General features: G+C 39.6%; 3 protein-coding genes across 3 annotated transcripts; 1 reads left to right on the forward strand and 2 right to left on the reverse strand.

The window, feature by feature from the left end:
• Positions 1–1359: 1359 nt before the first annotated feature.
• Positions 1360–11833, reverse strand: EIF2S1 (eukaryotic translation initiation factor 2 subunit alpha). Its single transcript, XM_058829941.1, has 8 exons — positions 11679–11833; positions 9604–9845; positions 8078–8157; positions 7503–7654; positions 4850–4956; positions 2975–3072; positions 2200–2343; positions 1360–1904 (listed from the first exon to the last, which is right to left on the reverse strand). The coding sequence occupies exons 2-8, from the start codon at positions 9842–9844 to the stop codon at positions 1779–1781; spliced, it is 948 nt and encodes a 315-aa protein (XP_058685924.1). The 5' UTR covers position 9845; positions 11679–11833; the 3' UTR covers positions 1360–1778.
• On the reverse strand, positions 9856–11939 carry LOC131584958 (basic proline-rich protein-like). Its single transcript, XM_058850631.1, has 2 exons — positions 11346–11939; positions 9856–10486 (listed from the first exon to the last, which is right to left on the reverse strand). Exons 1-2 carry the CDS (start codon positions 11937–11939, stop codon positions 10367–10369), a joined length of 714 nt encoding a protein of 237 aa, XP_058706614.1. The 3' UTR covers positions 9856–10366.
• Positions 11940–11963: 24 nt separating this feature from the next.
• ATP6V1D (ATPase H+ transporting V1 subunit D) lies at positions 11964–21523 on the forward strand. Its single transcript, XM_058829942.1, has 9 exons — positions 11964–12121; positions 14480–14597; positions 15705–15784; positions 17124–17191; positions 17845–17889; positions 18286–18389; positions 18770–18836; positions 20041–20119; positions 20657–21523. The coding sequence occupies exons 1-9, from the start codon at positions 12081–12083 to the stop codon at positions 20796–20798; spliced, it is 744 nt and encodes a 247-aa protein (XP_058685925.1). The 5' UTR covers positions 11964–12080; the 3' UTR covers positions 20799–21523.
• The last annotated feature ends 569 nt before the right edge of the window (positions 21524–22092 follow it).

Here is a 22092-nt window from a genome sequence, read left to right on the forward strand (position 1 = left end):
GCTCTAATTAGAAATGCTCTGGTAGCTACTCAAGAAATTTAACGAACTTCTAAATTACTGACAGAAACAATGCTCACCAATTAACACACCAAAACAGCTCTCACAGATTATACTAACTGTAATCCCTTCATTGCACTCCTTCCTTCCTTGGAGCATGCATGGCTCATTTGTCAGTCCTTTTTCCTTTACAGAATTATGGCCTGGAGATCACATGGTGACAGAGTTTTAAAATACTTTGTTCTTTACTCTGACTACTCACCTATTGTGTTTAACAGAAGTCAAATCACTACTTCAGTGAATGGGCACACTTGGAAGGCTGTCATACACAGCTGCTGAAAAGACTTGAGAAAACTATTAAAAACTAAAACTATTTAAAATATTTTTTTCTTCATTTTGCGAATTTGCACATTCAAATGCACATATTTTCCAACATTCTGTAAAGACTAGAAGTTACATACCTTTTCTGGCTTTGCTTTACTGTCAGAGTTGGGTACACATTAATTTCTCTGATATCTCAGCATGGACAAACAACACATTGCAGTATGTATGCCCTTATAGAATGCCTTTTGTGGCAACATCACATAGCAAGTATATAGTTTGTACCATGGTAGTAATAAGAATGCCTAGTTAATGCTCAACGCCTCATTCTTCATGCATTTTCCCTCTAGCATCACAAAATATTAAGGAAAAAAATGGGCAGTATGGGAGATGACAATGAAAAAAAAATACCAACACACTTAGAAATCTAGCAAGTTGGAAAGGTTACTTAAAAAGCACAACTCTTTCCCCTCAATTCCCACATTTCCCAAGGAAAACAAGATTTTAATTTTTTTTTACTTCACTTTAGAAAGCACATCTTGTTTCTCTTCTTCAGAGAAGATAAAACAGTTTTTTTCTAGAATGAGTATCTCAGTCCAGTGTAAATGGGATGTAGGGTAGGCAAAACTGAAGGTCATGAGCTCACGGACAGTGCTGCCCATTTTGAAGTATTTAAGTTCAATAAAGCTCCTGCTATATTCACCTATCAGAGCAAAGTGCAGCTATATATAGTTTTTCATTTATTAGCTGTGTTTACTGGCATGGAAACAAGCTATTTTCAAAGTTTTCAAGTTCTCAGTCCCTAAATGCAGATGATGAACAAAGTAAATGCCGATTTAAACAAGGCTGCATCAACAAACTTGCAAGTAAAACACTAATGTAAAACATTTTGTTCCACTCATTCTCAGCTTGATTTAAAGCAAACAAAAGAAAGCCCTTTCAATTAAAGTTAGAGTAATCACCATTGATCATACTATTCCACGTTTTATATTCACACCACTCTAGGCCATGTGACAGAAGAGGAGGAAAAAACCCAAAACCTTGGAGTTACATAGCCCAGAAATTTATTAAGTATTTGCTCAAATACATTCTGTATAGAACTGTTCCGCTTGCTTGGTTTTGCTGCTCCCAGGAAAGATCACGAACAGATGCACTGAGCTGTAATCACCAATTAGGAATTGCTATGTATGAAAGTGTAAGTATGGGGCTGCAAACTCCATCTGGCCAGACCTGTGTCTTGAATTTGACTAGGCACCTTCCCTTCAAAGAGCTCAATTTCTGTAAGTTGCTGCACCAAATGTTAGTTAGAAGAGCCTTTTACATTTTGGTCTTTTTAGAACAGCAAAACACTTCAAATATTTGCTTTTGAAGTTTTCAATACTGGAATCATTGAGTCCAGAGTGTTTGCAATGGGGTTTCTAATTTTTCGTATGGTTTCTCTTCTAAGTATCCCAGAACATTTAGTCTTCTGTTTTGGCTTCCATCTCCTCGGCATCATCATCCCCGTCCACTTCAGCATTTTCCCTCTCCAGTCTTTCCAACTGCCTTGCAAGCTCAGTCTCATCTGTGTCAGTGACCACCTTAGGCTGAAAAAAACCAAACCAGAACACATGGCAAACTGTCATAAAGAAACGGCACGTGATTTTTAGGCTCTGATTCTACATAAAGAGCAAGAGATAAAATACAGCCTGAAGTCACACAATAAAACCCAGGAAAATTAGATTTTCTGCCCTTTTGTTTATTTCAAGAACACAGAGGTTCCAATTTTTCTGTTTTTTTTAGTAACTTTTTGCTAAGATTTCTTGTAGCATTACCAATCTTGCTTTACTTTAGAAATACTGCAAGAACAAAGTTGTACTTTAGAATCTAATTTGTTCTTACCTCCATCTGCACATTAAAGACTCCTCTCTTCTCCTCAATTTTTTCTTTAATTACAGCCATGGCTTGATTCAGAACAGACAGTCCTTCAGTTCTCTCCAGTGTTGTTGTAGTCATCACATAACGAGGAGGGGCAATCAGGTTAATCTACCACATTGTAAAGATTGGGGAAAGAAAGCAAACTCAGTAACGAAAGAAAAGATTATGCCTAGTTAGACGAAACAATTAAAGCATTAAAACCCATATATTTTGTGGTTTTTTTATGATGACTGTGGTTTTTTTATTTTTTGTTACAAGAGACTATTACAAAAAGTAATTTTCGAAGGAGAGTGTTTCCAAATTTTTTTAAAACCACTTACTCAGTAGTTCACTTAATATCCAAAAACTGTTGGGGAAGAAAAACTAGGCCTGGGTACAGTAGTCATTCTAACAACACTCAAACATAAGTGAAGCAAACTTTTCTTTTCTTACACAATCTTACACCTGAAAATAGTATTTATTGCTCCCTAGTTAAGACTGCATAAAGGAACAGTGGGTATGTTCTGTGCCAATACTAGACTTTAATAAATTGAACAGAATAAATACAGCTTCCCAACTTTGAAAGGCACTGCACAACCACAGGAAGGACTGCACAGCTTTAAGAAATGTGTTACAGCCCTGCTGGAGAAGAGCTGGAAATCAGGCACATGGCTTGGTGGGGCAGAGAGCTGCATACTACTGGTCCCTGAGGGCACCAGAAAACTTTGCTTTTGATTCCATTATTAAGACTGACACTCACTTTGATGGGCATGTTCTCCGTGGAACAGTTCAAGCCTGCTCTCAAAGCTTCTTTTACTGCATCTATGCCTTCATAACCATAACAGGCCACCTCGATATCTATGACAGAGAAATACAAATAATAAAATTTCACCATTATCATGAAATGCAAAATACTTAAAGCTTTTTAACTTAAGTTTTAATAAATCTTTTTAGCAACCAATGTTTATCCACAATGAGAGGATCAGTAGCTCCCAAATCTGAAGAAGGTACCACATTTGCTTGACTTGTAGTTGAAGTAAGAGTCTTCATAAATTCTTCAGATAATGCAACGTTTTACACTGTGCTTTGAAAAGCAGGGATATAAAATGATACACTCATATTCACTCACTTCTCATCCAATAAATACAACACCAATAATTATGTACTTCACGTGGAGAGATGAAGATATAAAAGCAATAAATACCAAAGAAAATGCAAGATCAGGAAAAGTGAAACTTGAAAAGGAACACATCCACAAAGTTAAGGAATTCCATCAGCAACTATGACGGAGGGATCACTTGAACATTAGATTACATTTTTATAAAGTTAACATATGGTTAGAATTATAGTTAGCTATAGCCTTTTGTAGGTGTTTGAAAATCAAGGCATAAACGAATGCCAATGATATCTGTAATTCTTTGACCAGTGTAAAGACAAAGATTTCTTTACCTGCATAGCAATGGCACAAGACTAAACTACACAAAGAAATTAATTTCACTTTCAGGTGACTCACAAAAAAACTGCTAATTCTGAGCTATCAGGAACAAATCAACACAGGAACATCCCAGTCAGCTTCAGGATAGAGCAGAAGCCAATGGCAAGATTCTACACTTGCACTGATGACAAAATTAATGACTTTGACCATCAGAACAAAGCAGGCAGCATGAAGGAAGTAAGAAGACATGCTCATCAAGTAACTTTATTTTCAGAAGTGATGAAGTGCTATTCATGTTAGTAAATGCACTCTTTGTGGCAATCAAACCAAACTTTTGAAGCCTGTGTTAACTCCTGGCAGTCTAAAGCAGGAGGTAGAGAAATTTTACATTACCTTACTTTTTGTACTCTCTTCTTGACTTCAGTGTCACGTGAAAAGGCTTTTCTCTGCACAGTAATCAGCAAGTGTTAATGCTCTTCAATATACACTTGCAGAGCAGAGGCAGTTTCTCAATCTAGTTAAAAATGTGATTCTGCTACACTATCTGTTTTATGGCAAGCCTGCCTTTAGGCTGTTCTGTAGAGCCAGATTTACAGTTTTGAAGTATGTCTTCTGAAGTCATGCAGTCATGTGCTTTTTATGCCCACACTAAATTCCTATGAGCCAAACTAGCTCATACTTTAGAAATGTGCTAGGCTTGAGCTGATATATTCTACAGAATGGTTTGCAATCAACCCATTAGAAATACTATTTTCACATGTTAATGAACAAGTGACTAAGGCACATGCTGTAGCTGTGCTGACAGAGTTCAATCATCCTGTCAGGGAATCAATGAATTTAAAACTCTGAATAATGAAGAAGAATATTGCAGATGCAGTGATAACTATAAAATATTTTGTTTCATTGTGTGCCAATGCAGTATGACAGACTGTGTTCCAAGGAATCTGCACTTTGGGAGGAAAAATAAAAGCCAAACCATCTTGCACTTTGGGATAGATCCCACACAGGCAATTTGAAAGCAATCCTTGATTAAGGTGTCTTAATTAATCTGTTAATCTTAAACTGTTCTGAACAGCTCCACTCAAACATCAGCATTATGAACCGTAAGTTTTGACTGAGTTTATAGTTTGCAACGAGATACACTATCTCAATCTCAGCATCAAGACAGGTTCAAGGGGCATGTGGGAAGAAAGAACTCACCAGCTCGGATTTTGACTGCCTGTGGTGTCAGACGTCTGTTAATATTGTCAATTAATACACGCCTCTCTTCCTCTGTCAGATCCAGGCTATCCAGGATTGCAGGGTCTCTGAGACAAGCAAAGCAACGTTACAGAAGTTATACTGAAGAGGAATACAACACAACATAAACTTCTGGTACTATTTCTATTTCTTATGAATAATCCTGGATATCTACTAGCCAAAAAAAACCAGGGAAATTTCTTAAGAACCCATTAGAACACTGCAAGAAAATGAACACATTTATTTTCAAAGCATTTTCTATTGGTAAACACAGCAGTAAGTAGCTTACTTGATCTGTTCCTGGAAGGAATGATCTGAATAATTAATTTTTCTTTTAAAGCAAAGGAATGGCTTCTCTCCTGCTCCCTTTATATGAGATAAACAGAATGTGACAAGTATCCAGCTTCTTGATATTGTTATATTGCCTCCAACATGAAGATAAACTCATGCCACATAAAAGCAACTCCATGATGAATCTGGAGTTTTTGAATTATTTTAGATTAGTTTTAAAATTATTTCTCTAGTGTCTCATTCAAACATAATGTAATTGTCAGTCTACAAAGTAACCCACACTCATTCCAAGTTTTTCTGTACTTGTTTTTAACAGTGTCTGGATTGCAGACAGATACTAATCTGCTGGCTACATTCTCAGCTAAAGCAAGGATAAAGGCTTTTTAAATACCAGGCTAATAGTTTCAAATTCAGAGATCACAGAAGCAAACTCCTCTGTTGTTTACCAATATAAATTAGCAGCCCCTTTTTGAAGGAGTGGTGTCAATTTTCTATTGCTGTATTAAATTTATCCCAAATCTATCTGAATCAGAGAACAAATCTATCTGAAACAGAGAACATAACCAAAGAACTCACAAAAACAGTTCCTGTTCTGCAGAGACAAAAGTAAGTTTTCTGAAAATACTACCAGATCACCTACAATACTACCAGCAGGCAAACATGAAATGAAATAAAATGGCCCAAAAGCCAGAGGTAGTACTAGAGATTGGTCTCTGCTGCTAATAAAACATTATCTTTCATGCTTTTGTATACTAAGTTTAGAGAGTAGAAGGGCCAAACAAGCAAACAGAACCCAGAAACATGACAGGTTTTACAGATCAAAATATAAACCTGTAGGGCAGAAGTGATTCATGGTCCATACAAATTCTGCTTTATTTCCAAACTATCCTGTTAAATCCACCTGTTAAAGCATTTGGTAGCCTTTCAACAACAGATTCCCAATGTCTAATTTTTACTGATTAGAAGGGAAATATACTGTCCAATTTCTGCCACAGGTACCATGCTGTGTGAAACTCCAAAACACTAATCCTCAGTACAAAGAAAGGAATAACGAGCCAAATTCTTAAGAGGGACCTCACACAGCACCCCAGCAAGAACAGGAAGGCAGCAACATCCACATTGTTCTACTCCACTGCTATACATTTATGTAGGAGCACAACAGGAACAAATAAAAGTTGCAGTCCACAGTCAGAAATCTTAAGGCATTACTGATAGATGCTTTGAGAACAGACAGCTTCAGAAGTTTGTGCTCCCAACGGAATAGCAAATGAGTAACAAAAGGCCTGTGCTCAGGAACTTACATGAGTATACAACTGAAGCTAAAACAGCCAGTATAACTAGAGGTATTTTTTAAAAAAAATTCTATTATACAGGTGTTTAACTAGGTATTTATCAGTTAAGAGTGATCTGGAATTCCTTTTACAGCAAGATGTCCAGATTTGCCCTTGGAATTTGTTTTACAGCAGTATGTCCAGATTTGCCCTACAGTAGTATGACCAGTAAATTTGCTATCATCAGAAAACCATTACAATATGAAACAAAACACATTTAATTCTAAATGAAGACACAAGCTGTTTCTTCCTCCAAAACACAAAGCTGGTTTCCAGCTACTTAAAAGACTACTGAGTGCCCTACTGTCTAAGTCACCGCCACTTCTAAAAGCATTATTACTGCCATCTAGCATTCAATTCCAGCTCACCACTCACACACTCAGGTGCTATAAAAGAACAAAACTGAGAATGTTTACTTAGAAATCCAGTTTAGGATTGACAATTTCACAGTAGATTCTGTAGAGGGAAACCAAATACTTTAATTCTGAAAGCAGATTAAAATATCAGACTCGATTAAAACTATAAAAGCACTCTATCCCAGTGCATGCTTCATTAGCATCACCATTTCCACGTCCTTCTGTTCATAATTCCATTTCTAAGTTTATGATCCCATTATTTAAGTTTGGAAGTGAAGAGAAGTGACAAGTCAGCTTGCTGCATTTAAAAAAAGAAAAAAGCTGCTTGTGCAGTGGAAGAGTGACAATCAGCTCTGAGTAGAAACATCTTCAGACATAGAGCTAGATATTTCTGATAAAATCTGCCTGGGACTAATCTAGGCAAATTCTGACAGACAAATGAAGACCAGTGGTTCTTCCTCTGTGAGACTGATGCCAAAATTTACTAGATTTACTTGACCAGTATATTCTCCATACTGATTCTGGGAAAGAAACCCAGAACGATACGACCCAAAAGAATGTGGTGACAGATCAACTTCGGGGAATACTTCTCTGCAATTTGAAACAAGCCCCTGGAAGCATAGAAGTCGTCCTTACGAGACTGCATGCTTGAATGCATCATAAGCACCATATCCAGGTCTTTTGTACTTGTCATCAAACACCCAGGCAGTTCTCTGGAACAGGCTCTCAAGCTGCTCATCCTTAGTGTACTCCAAGACTTCAGCAACGTGGCGAAGGATGCTGTAAACCTGCAACACAGGAGTGGTAAACACCCCAAACCAAATACTGAAAGCAGACAAAAATTTCTGTTGGAAGTGTTAAGACCAAACAGCAGATGGAAGCCTGAAACCACCTGCACATCTTTTCAATAAAAAAATTGTCCACAGTGTGGTAAACCAGCACATACTTTTGGATTTCTGACCATTCAAATATGCCCATTTACATCATAAGTTCTCAGTTGACATCTTTCTTGATCTATTCATTATTTAATAAGCAGTTTACCATGTAACACTCACAGCACATGAGCTGGTTATATATCTTTGCATGGGTAAACAAGAATCACAGTCTGCCTAACACATGAATGCTTTACTTTCATCTTACATCTGCACATTTTGGCCGCTCAAGAAAGAAGCTGGAAATACACAGGGCCTAAATATAGAAAGGCAACTTACAGTCTTTGATTTTGTGAATTTGTCTTCACATTTGATTGCCTCCTCTGGAGAAACTCTTCTTTTTGACAAATCAATATAACCTATTGGGGAAGATGATTTTAAAGTGTCAGCCATTGTGCAATCCAAGTCTGACTCCATCAAGAGAAACTCATGAAGAACACTGGCTCAGGATTTGCCCCCTGCCTACAATATCCCCACTGCAGAGAGAAACAAGAACAAACCTTGATGAATTTAAGCAAATTATGATCTAAATTAGGATAAAAAATTCTTTCAAATGTAAATAGTTACAGTAGCAAATTTTTTTGAACCTCATTCTTTTCAATTACTGCCTGAGTATTTTCTCTGCTAATTTTCAAGAATTTTTCCTAATCTCTCAGCAACTAGTGATCTATTTTTACATTTCTGTACAGTTACAGGGAAACAAAAAAAATCACTCCTGCATATAAAGAAGCAAATTTAATGCATATTTTTGTAGTGCTCAACACAATTTAATTCCAGGCTGGCACCCCATCACTTTAGCTCTCAGCAATTTCTTAATAAAACAGACTCAGCATGACAAAAATGTCCATGAAAAAATTTCTTTTGAACTCTCTTCTAAATTTTAAGAGGCCTCCACCTATTTCTCACAGACTATAGTTTCTCTAGTAAGTTCAATAAAACTTCAACAAAAATTCACTAGATGAATTCCAGATGTGTCTTTCTGTTAATATGAAAACAAAATAAATTTGTAAAAATGTAATTTAGTTCACTTCAGATTTATCTGAAATAAATTTATTCTTGTCCTCGTTTGTCTTTGCTTTTTCTCATCCTGTCATTCATTATTTATTCTCAGAGTTAACTGCAGTTTTGGAAGCATTCTAGAAAAGCATATAACTTAAGAAACATCATACTGACAGTAACATTTCTAGGAGATGTGCTCAGTGTTTATTATTCCTATATAGCTGGATAGAGATTTTAGAGATTGCGTGAAACAGTATAATCAGAATCTGAAATGTTCTCAATAGAAATTACATTTAAAAAACCTTCAAAGATTCAAATGGTCAAAAGACAGCAAAAATCAAAATTGCCTGTACAATTTTAACTTGTACCCTACAGAATTCACAATGATTACATACTTGTTTTCACCATTATCAACAAGGTTTGAGACTTGTTAACAAACAGGATGGATGGTGAGCACTAAATGCTTAGCATCTAGATTTGTACGTCTACAGCAAATGATCCTTCTTTTCATTTGACTTAGAAAATCTACACAGATATCAAAAGAAAATTCCACTTCACTATAGTTCAGTGACTGATCAGGTGAGGACGCACTTAAATCTTTACTAACGTGATTTACTTTCATTAACCAGCTCCCAAAGGACACAAAGGAACAGAAGAATGATCATAGGTATGGTCAGTGATGGTCTATTTTACTTCAATGCCCAAAAAAAAGTAGCCCTGGCAAAACCCCACAAACACTTGCTTAGTTCATCTGCGTTTATGCCTATGAATTCAATCTTGAGAGAGCCCACCATATCCCCAGGCACCTTTCTCTTTGTCGACTCTTATGACCACAACACATTCATTCCTGCCGATCCGGATGAGTTTGTTTATGGATCGAATACGTCTCCTGGACAGCTCACTGAGGAGGATCATGCCTTCGATGTTGTTGTACTCCAGCAGGCTGACATAGGCTCCCATTTCAGCAATGGACCGAACGTTCACCATCACTACATCTTCCACCTCGGGGAATTTATGTTGGTAGAATCTACAGCTTAGTCCTGGCATTCTGAAATTTGAGCAGAAAAACCAAAGATTTAATTCCACAATACATCACTGCCTTCTACAAACATGGCCATAAACTAGCAAGAACTGGGGAGGATAGAGGAACAGTGGCAGAAAAATCAGCAATTAGGATAAGGTCGTGCTTAGGTTTTAATAATAATTAAATAATAAATTAACTTGTATTTCAAATAACATTATCACAACCATTTCTTAAAATGCTATTTTTTTGCATTAAGGTAGAAAAGGCTTTGCTACCCAAACTTCATTACCCTCTTCAGCTGTCATACTGCCTATACACAGCACACTGGAAAGGCTTCTTCAAGTGGTGGAAAGGTGCCACTGCACACCTCACATGCATCTAAATTCCTGGGAGTGTGTAACATTTTCACAGATTCACAGAATATTCTGAGTTGGAAGGGACTCTCAAGGACCATCAATCGGACTGGAAGCGCAGGAGGACATAGGAGAGAAGCCTGCAGTGCTTATGAAGGATTTTGTATGTATATAATAAAACAACATGTGAGGCTAAGAAAAGAAGAGGCAGATGGAAGCTTCTGTAGTACTGAGGAGAAGCAGACTCCAGATGACTTTTAAACTCAGCACAAGACGTTCAAGTAATCCTGCAAGACCTGCTCCAGAGGCCAGCTGTCAGCAAATGAAACAAAGGCATTAATCAGAACAGAACTAGCCTGGCCTGAAGTACTGAAAAGGCAAAAAAAGCACCCCCCAACAGATTGCTAGTCAGGAGGGGAAAAAGACCACCAAAAGCACATGAAAAAACCAGAATTCCTTCATTATACATTAAAAAAAACCCCAAGAATACTTTGTAATCAAGTAGTGCTAAGAAGGAATGCTTGAACTGCATTATTTTTCTGATGATGAATCCATATGCTCTTAAATGTCTAATTAGGTTAGTTCAGTTGTCTATGCCTTGAAATTTCACACGGATTTTCTACAGCAGCGGGAGCCTAAGATGCCAAGTCAAATGCATCACTCCTTCAGAAGGTTTAGGCACCATTTTGAAGTTTTAGTCATGATCTTTACAGCAGTGCCAATGCTTTCGAGCTACAAGAAAAATTAAAATCATCGTAGGAAGGTAATGCCAAATGCTATCTACACGTCCACACAATTCAAAAGACCATGTCCGCGCTTTTTTTCCATTCCTGACTTGTAAAAAGGGGAAACACAGACTAGCAAAGCACTATAAAAACACTCTGAAGATTTTGTATAACTTTGTGCAAGTTGAAGCTGAACAAAAAACTCCAAGGTTAGAAAGGAAAATTTTACAGTTCGGCTTTCTGGTCCACTCAATGCAGCTCTGCTCAATCCTGCAGGCACTTATGGGCTACGTGAGAAAGCCGCGCTGCAAAGCGACAAATTCGAGGCACAGCAAATTCGAGCAAGAGCGGACAAGCACCGCTCAGCACTTCACTCCTCTCTCCACAATCACAAGGTTTTTATTTTGGCCTTCTGTGGAAGATCCCCAGGAGCACACTACGCCCACCGCGCCGGAGCTGGAATTCATCTTTTCCAGAGGCTGGACACGCCTCGACCGAGGCCCTCGCGGCCGCACGTCTGCTGCAACTGGCGGAAACGGAGCCGGCCCGACCACCGCCGGTACGGGCGCTGCCCCATGACCGCCGCCACGCCGGAGAGGGGGCCCGGCAAAGCCCGTCTCCGGCGCGGCGCCGGCGGGAGGCCCGGGGCGCTGCGGGCGCGGTGCCGGTGCCGTCAGGCCGGGCCCGGCCCCGAGCGGTGCCGGTGCCGCGGGCCCCGCGCGCCGCCCGGGAGGAGGCGGAGCGCGCGGCAGAGTGCGCGGCGGGGCGCGCGGCGGTACCTGGCTGCGGCCCGGGGGGGTCCCGCGCTGCGCTCGCGCCCCGCACTCCCGCGCTGGCCCCGCTCGCGCCGCCGCGTGCGCCCGGCCACTGCCGCCCCGCTGCGCAGGCGCCGCCGCGCCCAGGAGAGAGGGGCCGCGCTTCCCCTCGAGCGCCCCCTGGCGGCGGGCGGCCGGAACCGCGGGCTCAGCCAATCGCGTCTCCTCGCGCCGGCCCCGGGGGACACGTGACCACAAGCGGCGCGCCCGGCGCCGCGCGGGCATCCGGGTTCGGCCCCTGCGCGCGGGCACGGCCTCGCGCGGGGGCGGGGCCGAGTCACGTGACGGCGGCGGCGACAGCGGGAACAGCCGGGCCGGGCCCCGCCGGTGACAGCGGCGACAGCCGGGCCGGGCCCCGCCGCAGCTATGTCGGCCAAGGACCGCATCGAGATCTTCCCCTCTCGGATGTGAGTGTCCGCCGGGACGGGTCGGGATAGCGCCGAGGGGGGAGCGCGGGGGCTCCGTGCCGGCGGGAGCGGCGGCTGTCGGGGCGCCCAGGGCTCCTCATCGGGGCTCGGCGCTGGGAGTCGTTCCGGCGGTTGTGTGCGCGCTGCGCCGCCGAGCGGGGATCCCCCGGCTCTGTGATGGAGCAGCTGAGGGCCGCTGCTCCTGAACTTGAGATTCTGCTCCCTGGCTCCGCAGCAGCTCTGCCAGTCCTCAGAGCGCCGAGGCAGCGCCCGGCACCGAGATGCCGGGTGTGGTTTTTAAAATCTAGTCCTTACGCAAACCTTTCTTTAAAAAGAACAATTTGTAGAATGTATGTGCAGGAAAAATGGACAAATGGAGCCACAGCTTCCCTTAATTTTGCAACAGACGATAGTGCTGTACGAGAGGTTGGCCATAAAGTGTTAAAAAATAAGGAAGTAAAGTGCTCCCAGTGTAGTGGACAGTCAGGTAATTTTCCAGATCTAGACAGCAAACTATTTGTCATGAAATCAGATGTCTCCTGAGAAGGCTGAGAAAGCTGCCAACATTGGAACAAATGCAAACAATCAAATAAAACAGGTTTAATAACGTTGTTCAATTTCTCTTTGGAACCCTCCAGGACAGACAGACTGCTTTAAGGTGAAAGGCTGTTTCAAACCTTTTTGCATAAAAGTGGGTTGATGCCTGGATGTAATCTTCATAATAAAAAGGGTGCCTTGCAGGACAGAAAACCTCAAACATAAAATAATAATTATTCACTCTGTATGAGCTCAGGACATATAAAATAACAGTTTATATGGAAAGACTAATACGTTACATGGTAAAAGTTCTGTTTTGAAATTTAGTTTAGAAATAAATTATTGCATACACAGAAATGAATTATTGCATACACTAAGTCATCTGGTCTCACTCCTGCTCTTTGCTAGTGCTATTTTTCACTCAGTTTAGATGTCCAAGGAGGGGACACTTCAGTCACTCTTGAAAGCTGCCTGGATTTGTGAGGTGATGTGTCACTGTGGCATGAGGGTGGTCATGTACAAAGGCCTAATATTTACAAGCCCAGTTTCAAACAAGGTGATAGACAATAATGTGGGTGGTGTTCCCAAACGAATGTAAGTTAGAATGGCAAAACAGAGATGACCTGTGTCTGCAACAATTAATTTTGTTAACTGACAGAAAAGGATTTAATGAGGTTTATTTTTCATGTTGGTTCAGGGTTTTTTGGTTTTACAAAGTGGCTTGCTGGTATGAGCCTCTTCTGTGCTGGATATCTTCAATTCCAGAAACTGCTCAGTTTCCTTGAGAGTAAACAAACTTTGTTTATTGCACTCTCAGAGCAAGTGAGATCTTGCTTGAACTAGAAGGCCAGCCAGTCCCTGGCAGATGGTGAACAGAGCAAACAAGTTAGTTCAAGGTGATGACAGACACCTGCTTGTTGGGAAAGTAAAGTTGCCTTTTTACTGTCTGATTAATTTTTTTAAATCATAAACATTCATAAAGTATTCATGGTTTTCAGTTATACATATTTGGTAGATGTTAATGGAGCTATTCTCATCACATGCCAGTAGATGTGGCCAGTAATGGATTCCACTGTATAGATAGAATCTTAATTACACTTATTTTTTCCAAGGTCAGAGAGGAAGTGTGTAAGAGCTTGGCTTGAACGGTGTCCTTTGTGCACAGTGGCTGCATGTAGAAAGTAGTACAGTTCCTAATTTCATACAAGAAACCTATGAGTGTGCTACTGGAATTAAAGCTACAGCTAACTCACTAATATCCCTTCTAAATTGTTGCTGCTTTTCATTGTCTTTAATAGCTTGTAAATCTCTATGCAGCATATGAAGCTAAGGAAAACCAGAATGTAGAAGTGCTGCATCTTCTTGCTCTGTAAAATCAGAACATGGCATCAACAGTAATGACCACATGAATAATTTGCTGTGTTGTCTGATTTTAAGGTGACATGGCAGTAAAAAAAAGCAATACCAGTATCACAGTGATGGTGTTTGGAATAGTTTGATTTCTAGTGCTCCTAACTCATGAAGAAAAATGAAAACTCTTATTTCCTATTATGGAAGCACTGCAGTATGTCTTGTCAATCTTCCATGAGCTTTGACTTCACAGACCTTGTAGTTCTCAGTGATGATGGAGATAAATTCCCTTGCTTTTACATGGGAATCTACAATTCTGTCCTGAAGGGGACATCTTGTTTTACCACAACAGTGTTTCTTGGTTGCCTCATAATTTCAGTCATATGCATGTCAGAAAACTTCACAGAAGTTTTTTTTCCTAGTCCCTTCAGACAATGCAGGATGTTTTTTCTTTATTCCTCTGCTTACCAGGGCTCAGACCATCATGAAGGCTCGTTTGAAAGGAGCCCAAACAGGTCGTAACCTCTTAAAGAAAAAATCTGATGCTTTGACGCTTCGATTCAGGCAGATCCTTAAGAAAATTATTGAGGTAGGTAAACTAGCCTTTGTTTGGCTCACTACTTGAAATCTGTCTGCTCTGTCTGTTGTGCATTCCTGTTCTAACTTCATTAGATAGGCTGGAATATAGGACAAATTTCTGGCTGTTTTTTGTGAGACTACTGAGAACACATGAACAGAATTATGTTTTTTTGGCTGAAATGATACAGGAACTTGGAAGAGTTAGTATTGTTCACCTCTTTCCAGACAGTCTAAGCCTCTGCTTTCTTTGGTGTCCCAAGTTCCCTATCATCTCTTCTGTATTACAGGGAATTAGCTGTGATGCTGCCAAATACTTTAGGATTGGTATGAACACATTCTGTAGCCCCATTTTTGTTGCTTTATCTGGTTTGAGGGGATACTGCATATCTGTAATGTTTCCTGCATGACTAGGTACACTAGCAAGCAGTTTTGTCCAGATGGGGCTTGTTCTTTTAGGAAGGAACACAGTCCTCCTTCTTCCTTTGTAACATGGATGACAAATCTGAGATAGTCAGTAGAGCCTACTACTTGTTCTGTTCTGGCATATTTGATGGGTTTAGTTGCACTGTTTTAGCTACAGCTCCTGCAATGTCCATGGTTTGCAGTGGTCCTTTGTTGTCACTCTGGCATTGCTTCCTAGACACTGTCTGACACACAAAGGCTGGTGTTTCTCAATAGCAAGGTTTTTAGCTATAAGGGCTACAAATCTGTAAAAATTGGGAAAAAACGGAGTGGGAGGAGCGTGCAGCTTCACAAAGCTGCATATATTTGTATGTTGAAAAACAACTTCAGCTGTCTCATAGGATTCCATACAATGTGAAAGAAGAGTGTTTTCCTACTGAGCCATGTTACTGTTGTGATTTAACCCCCATGTAATAGAATTTAATGATTAAGACAAATCTTTTGTTGTTTCTGAGTTCTACAATGAAACAGCTGAAATATTTCCTTTTTTTTTTGCCAGTCACCCGAGAATTATGGTTTCCAGTTTGAGAGTAAGCTGTCTATATAGGACTTTCTCATTCTCTTCCATTTCTTCTCTTGATGCTGCTAGTTATTTATCCTGGAAAAGGAGTAACAATGTGCCTTGTATATGCTGCCTTTTTTTTTTTTTTAACAGACTAAGATGCTGATGGGTGAGGTGATGAGAGAAGCTGCCTTTTCACTTGCTGAGGCAAAGTTCACAGCAGGAGATTTCAGGTGAGGATTGTTGGGCTTCCATGAGGATGGCCTACCTATGGGAAAGACCTATCAACAAATTATTATTTTCTCTTTTGGAGAAAAAGGTAATTTCTTAAAGGCACCTAACAAAGGATGATAGTGGACAGGAGGAACTGAATTGTGTTATGTAAAGGTGTGAGACATCACTGGAGGAGGGAGACAACTTGTATGATGAAAACATACATTCCATTGGAAGCTAAATAAGTGGAAAGATTAACAGAATTTTGGTTTTGTCTTTGGTTTGAGAAGGTGTTGCTTTTTGCAGCTTGGAATCAAAAATGTAGGGAAGCAAGAATTTATATCAGAGTATTGGACAATTTGTTAATTTGGTCTTGTGAATTCGAGGGACAGATGTGATGTGTGGTATTTTCTGCCAGTAAGTCACACAGTGATTTTACCAGTTGTTCTTATCTCCTGCCTTGCTAACCTTTGTCTCACAAGGGCTAGAGAGGGGTGTATGCAAGAGGGGAAACAAATCCTTTTCCTCCAGCAGGATACTTTAAATACAATTAATATTTTAATAAATTACAGCTCTGCCTAGGGTTGGTGTAATTCATTCAGGTGTGCATGGGGAAGTGTTTGAGATTCAGCTGATGGTACTACCAAGTAATGGAGAAGGGCCAAGTGATCAGACACAGTAGTAATCTGCATGCTGCTGAAGGAAGGTCTTTTTGCCCTTCCATTTGGATATAGTGCAGTTTCCTGTCCTAACTAGTCACTGTGTTTAGCTATAAACAAGTCAGATTCCACCCTGTAAGTAAACTGGACTTCAGCAGAGGAGTTGTAGTGACCTGTTCTTGGAAGACCTTAAGTTACTTTGGAATGCTTCAAGATGAATTGTTGTACAAGTCCAAGTTTGTTAATACAGTAGTTAGTGGGTAAATAAACTCATTAATGGTCTGAAAGAACAAATACCTAGAAACTAAAATGAACAAAATCTTGTGGCCTTGGTTTGCATTTAAAGCCTTGAAATTACTTTCACTGTGAAAGAAATCTTACAGGTTGATTAGACTCAATGTTATTAAAATAATTTGCCAGATAACTGGCTAATTTTTCAGCTGTTTAAACTTGATCTAAGACATTTTTAAAGTTACATTTCATAGACTCTGCATAGTTTCCAAACTTTGCTGGAAACCTGTTTCTTTCAAAGCTTCTGTGTTAGCTTTGAAGACTGTGGAATGGCTTGCATAGAGAACTGAGCTGACAACACTTTCCAGGTCCTTGCAGCTATTTGATAACTGATTCAACTTGTATATGATGATGAGTTAATGAACCACTTCAACTTTCCTGATTGAGATCTGTGTTTTCTTCCTTACAGTACCACTGTGATCCAAAATGTGAACAAAGCACAAGTCAAGATCAGAGCTAAAAAAGACAATGTAGCAGGTGACTCCTTTCCAGGCCATGAGTACTTCAACTCTTAAGGGATTTGTGATAGGACACTTGGAAATAGGGAGGAATGTATCCAAACACTGTCTCCCTTTTTTCTTACCTACCTAACAGTAGGAACACTTGTAATTTGTTGGTCTGTTCACATACAGCTGATTTTTGTATTTGGTTAGTTACCGCTCATAAAATAAAATGAATGTGTGTAAACTGCAGTCCAATTTCTGAATCTTTGGACAAAGCATCATTTCCATAGAGCTTTACTGGAAAACAGATCAGGAGTTAAGCCTCAAAGTTAAATAAATTTCAAGCAATTGTCTATGAAGAAACCAAGACAGATAAAACAGGATTGAAAGATTAAAATATTCTTTAAGCAAAGGGAACATATTACTAAACAGAAACATAATAAAACTGAATAAACCAGAATACTTCCCTGAATTTTCCATGTGTCTTGATCTCTGCAAACTCAACGCAATACTGAAGTTCCGTGTCAGAACCAGAATGACTTAATTGTTCCAAGCTATGTAGGAATATTTTGTCAACAAAGCTTCTGACATTACATAATTAGAAGCAAATGGGGTAATAGTGAGCTGTACTTAGTAAGTCTGTAACCCTTTATGTGTCTTACCTGCATTTTTGTTCGCTCCTGTCAGGTGTAACCTTGCCAGTTTTTGAGCATTACCAGGAAGGAGGAGACAGTAAGTACAACCCAATTCTGTTTTTATGTACTTATTCCATGCTCATACAGAAATATTGTCATGTCTTAATGGTAAGTCAGTTTACATCACAGACATAGGGGTACTTATTTCCTTTGATGCTTTGCCCTGGTCCTGTGACATGGAGGGATTATTAAGGACTCTAACAGATTCTACTTTCATAAATCAGTGAATTTTTCAGATGAGAAGACTTGTATTTCCAGATTTTGAGACTTCTAAGTCTTACTAGAGACATGTACAACATAAACCACTATAAAGACAATTTGTTAATGGGCAAAGGCTTTAGCTCCTCACTTGATGAGCTCTTTATATCTCTGTAGTGTGTATTGTTATCTATAAGGAAACACTATAATAGCAATAGTAACCATTTTTTTTCAGGCTATGAGCTGACTGGCTTGGCCAGAGGTGGAGAACAGCTGGCTAAGCTGAAGAGGAACTATGCCAAAGCTGTGGAGTTGCTTGTGGAGCTGGCCTCATTACAGGTTGGTGGGAGTTAAAAAAACCAGGATCATTGTTTTCTCACTTTCCTAAAATGAAAGTTATTATCTCTCAGTAGCTGTTGCTTAATCAGTGCTGTACAAAGTTGCAAACCTTTTTTAGCCGAATTACTGCATCAGAGAAATCCTTGTTATTTAATGCTAAGAAGAAACTATTTTGAAGAGTTGGTATTTATAACCACTAATATGCGGTATTCAGTATGCTAGTGACATTAGTAGAAAACATTCTGCTTCTATCAAGGACATAGTTTGTAAAGCTACATTATACACTTGGCTTTCAAGTGCTATCTGGTTTTGTGTACAGAATTGGTGGAAATGTTGAATTTGTCTTGTTATGTATTAATTATTTAATTTCATTCCATCAGACATCCTTTATTACTTTGGATGAAGCCATTAAAATAACAAACAGACGTGTGAATGCAATTGAACATGGTGAGTATTTTTCCATTTGGGATGCATAACCTTTTTCTGTCTCTATGCAAGATGAGGAGCAGGGTCAAGGAAGCCACTCTTTCTCACTGGAACATGTCACCAGTTCAAGAATGCTTTCTAGAAAGCATTACAATTAAGCATATTGACAAGAAAGAAAAAAATTAAAAGCCCAGTGGAATGGACTGGAGGACACAGAGATAAATGAATAGGCAAACATGAGAGAGCAATCAAGAAATTGTATTAAGAATCTACAGGACAAAAGTTTCACAAACATTCTGCAGTCCCTGCTAGTGACTATGACTTAACTGATGAAGCCTGTTAACTAGAAGCAAAAGATTTGATGTTTCTATGTGTTAAGATGTTCCAATAGCTAGCATAATAAACTTCAAATAACTAAAATATATTTAACTTTAAATCACTCTAACAAACTTTAAAACTGTAATGGTGGTGCCCAGTGGAGAGGCTGGTGACTTCTTGGTTTTGCATGGAACAGTCCTTATGTCAATATGCTGGTATTTTCCTTTGATCTGAATTCTTTTTTCTTCATGTTCTTGTTCGTAGATTTGTTTCTTGACATTTCTTAAGTACTACTACAATCCCAGCATTGGCTGTGATTCATTTTGCTGCAGTGTCCAGAGTGCTTTGATTGTTTCAAGTTGCTGAGTTTTGATGTCCTGGATTTAATAATTTTTGCATGTACACAATAATGTCTTTCAGTCCATGTTTCCAAATCATCCTTTTCCATGGTTTTTCATAGACTGACTTCTTTGAACATACAGGCCTTAACTGCAGCTTATCACTGAGAATTTGACTTAAAAAAGGTTTTCTCCGCAGCCTTCCAAATAATTTTGGTAGTGCTGATAACAGGTTTCTTCTTTCAGCAAATGATTCTGACACAGAGCTTGTTCAGTTTGGTGTTAAAGCTGTGTTTAGTGTCTTTTGTGATTGTGTTGTATTTCAATACTTGTTTTCATGATGGCCTTTTTAAACAGAGATAATTCTGAGTAAAGGTGCTACACTGAACAGAAGTCTCTGAAACAATGTGAATGTCCATCAGGAAATAATATGATCTTCCATGAAAGACATAGATTTCCCTTAGCCAAAAGAATTACTACATTGACTTCAAACAACATCTGTACACTGTATTAGATAACTTCCTGGCTAATAAACAGCAGACCTAACTTCCTTATTTATATTTTTTTAGTGATTATTCCCAGGATTGAGCGTACTCTTTCTTATATCATCACAGAACTGGATGAACGAGAACGAGAGGAATTCTACAGGTAAAAGATTAGTCAAAAGACTAGACTGGTCTCTTCCTAAAATAGACCATTCCTCAGAAAGGAGTTAGGAGAACTGTTCACCACATCTGGTAGCAAACATTGTTAAACATGACATCGTTCTTACTGCACTTTTTTTTTCCAGAGCTGGGCACTCAGAGCCCACCAATTACTTGTCTGAAAGTTACAAATAAAGTCAGTGTTCTGGGCTATCTGAAACAAGAAGGTCAAACCTGAAATGAATGAAAGAGGAATTAACTTGATTAAAAACAAGCAGAATAGTATAATGCAGTGTTTAAGATCAAGAATATAATTTATAGTTTGGTTAAGTTTTTCAATTGCAGCAGCTAGCAATAAAAGCCTTTTATTTTTGCCATTTTGCCAAATTTGGTATTTATTACAGAATTTTTGTTTCCTGTGGAACTTTTCCAGGTAGCTTTATCAAATCCAACTTGTATAGCATAGCTACTAACCTGTTGTATGAAAACACATTTGCTTCACAGATAAATGTGAATGTGAATTCTGCATGTCTCTTCACAGGCTTAAAAAGATCCAGGAAAAGAAAAAAGTCTTGAAAGAAAAGTCTGATCAAGAGCGGGAGCTGCGGAGGGCTGCTGGTGGGGAAAGTGAGCCAGCTAATCTCTTAGCAGAAGAGAAGGATGAAGACCTCCTCTTTGAGTAGCCCTGCACAGTTGGTGTATATGGAGCAGGGGACCCAAGATACAGAATGTCCAGTTGCAATGTAATTCAAGACATGTTGCCTCCAAGATACTTATGTGGCTTCTCATTTGGTGTCCAAGTCTTGAGTTGAATGGATTGTGGATTTCTCCTGGGAGATTAGAAATCTGGGAACTTGATTACAGCATAAGAGGAAAGGCAGAAATGGGTCAGATGCTTTATTATCAGGAAAGCCTTTATTCCATGTTCAGCCTGTTCCTTCACTTAGTAGGAATGACTGTTAATAGCTGTATTTTTTGAAGGATGGCTCTGGATTTGCCTAATCAGATTCATCTAATTGCTCCCCTTCCTAGTACAAGCAGAGAAAAATGTTAATTAGGGAGGGAGCTGCATGTGATATTCTTTGCTGCTGAACTAGTAATATTCAAGTTGCTTAGAGCCAGTATTGGCACAGCTGAAAAACGCCTCTGAAGGGAACTCTAGTTTTCTAACCTGTTCATGAAATCCACAGTCTTCTGTGATATATTTTTGTTGCACGATTGTTACCGTTGGCCTAAAATAGCCATCGTTTTAATTAGAGGTTCTGCCAACTTGTGTACTGTCTATGCTAGAAACAAGTGTAAATTTAAACTGCTAAAGTACCTGGTGTCCAGCTCGAATTGCTAGAAGATGACAGTCTTAAAAGCTTGTTGTGTTGATTTCAAAATAAAACCTCTGCTTCACCCTTTACCCCTGACGTGGAAACCACACTGAGCACATCTCTTACAGCCTGTGCCCACATTTACTTAATCTTTACTGCTTCATATAAGTAACTAAGGAGATGTGGCTCCCTCCTGCTAAAGCACATAGAAACAGCCATCTAGCTAGATGTAGCTACGTTGCTGCAAATCTTCATTGCTTCAGTAGGCTGGCAAGCAAAGCAGGGTTGAATGTACAGCAGTCCATCCTTCCTGCAATTCTATGTCCAAGGTTGCTGAGTGGAAGTCCAGGAGAGTGGCTGATCAGCAGGTTATCACCCTGCTCAGTTTGAAGAACTTATTTCCTAAAGACATGAGCACAGAATCATTTAGGTTGTAAAAAACCTCTAAGATCACTGAGTCCAACCTCTGACCAATCACCACCTTGTCACTCCACTGCACTAAGTGCCACATCCATTCCTTGAACACAATGGTTGTGTTCTTTTTCTTGAAGACACTGGTTTGCAATCAGCAAACCCAGAACTAATCCTAGTTCATGGTTTCTACTACTACAAGTCTAATCTATTCAAGGTAAGCATCTTATTTTAAACATGATCTAGC

The sequence above is a fragment of the Poecile atricapillus genome, chromosome 1, assembly GCF_030490865.1.
Source record: "Poecile atricapillus isolate bPoeAtr1 chromosome 1, bPoeAtr1.hap1, whole genome shotgun sequence".
Classification (NCBI taxonomy): domain Eukaryota; kingdom Metazoa; phylum Chordata; class Aves; order Passeriformes; family Paridae; genus Poecile; species Poecile atricapillus.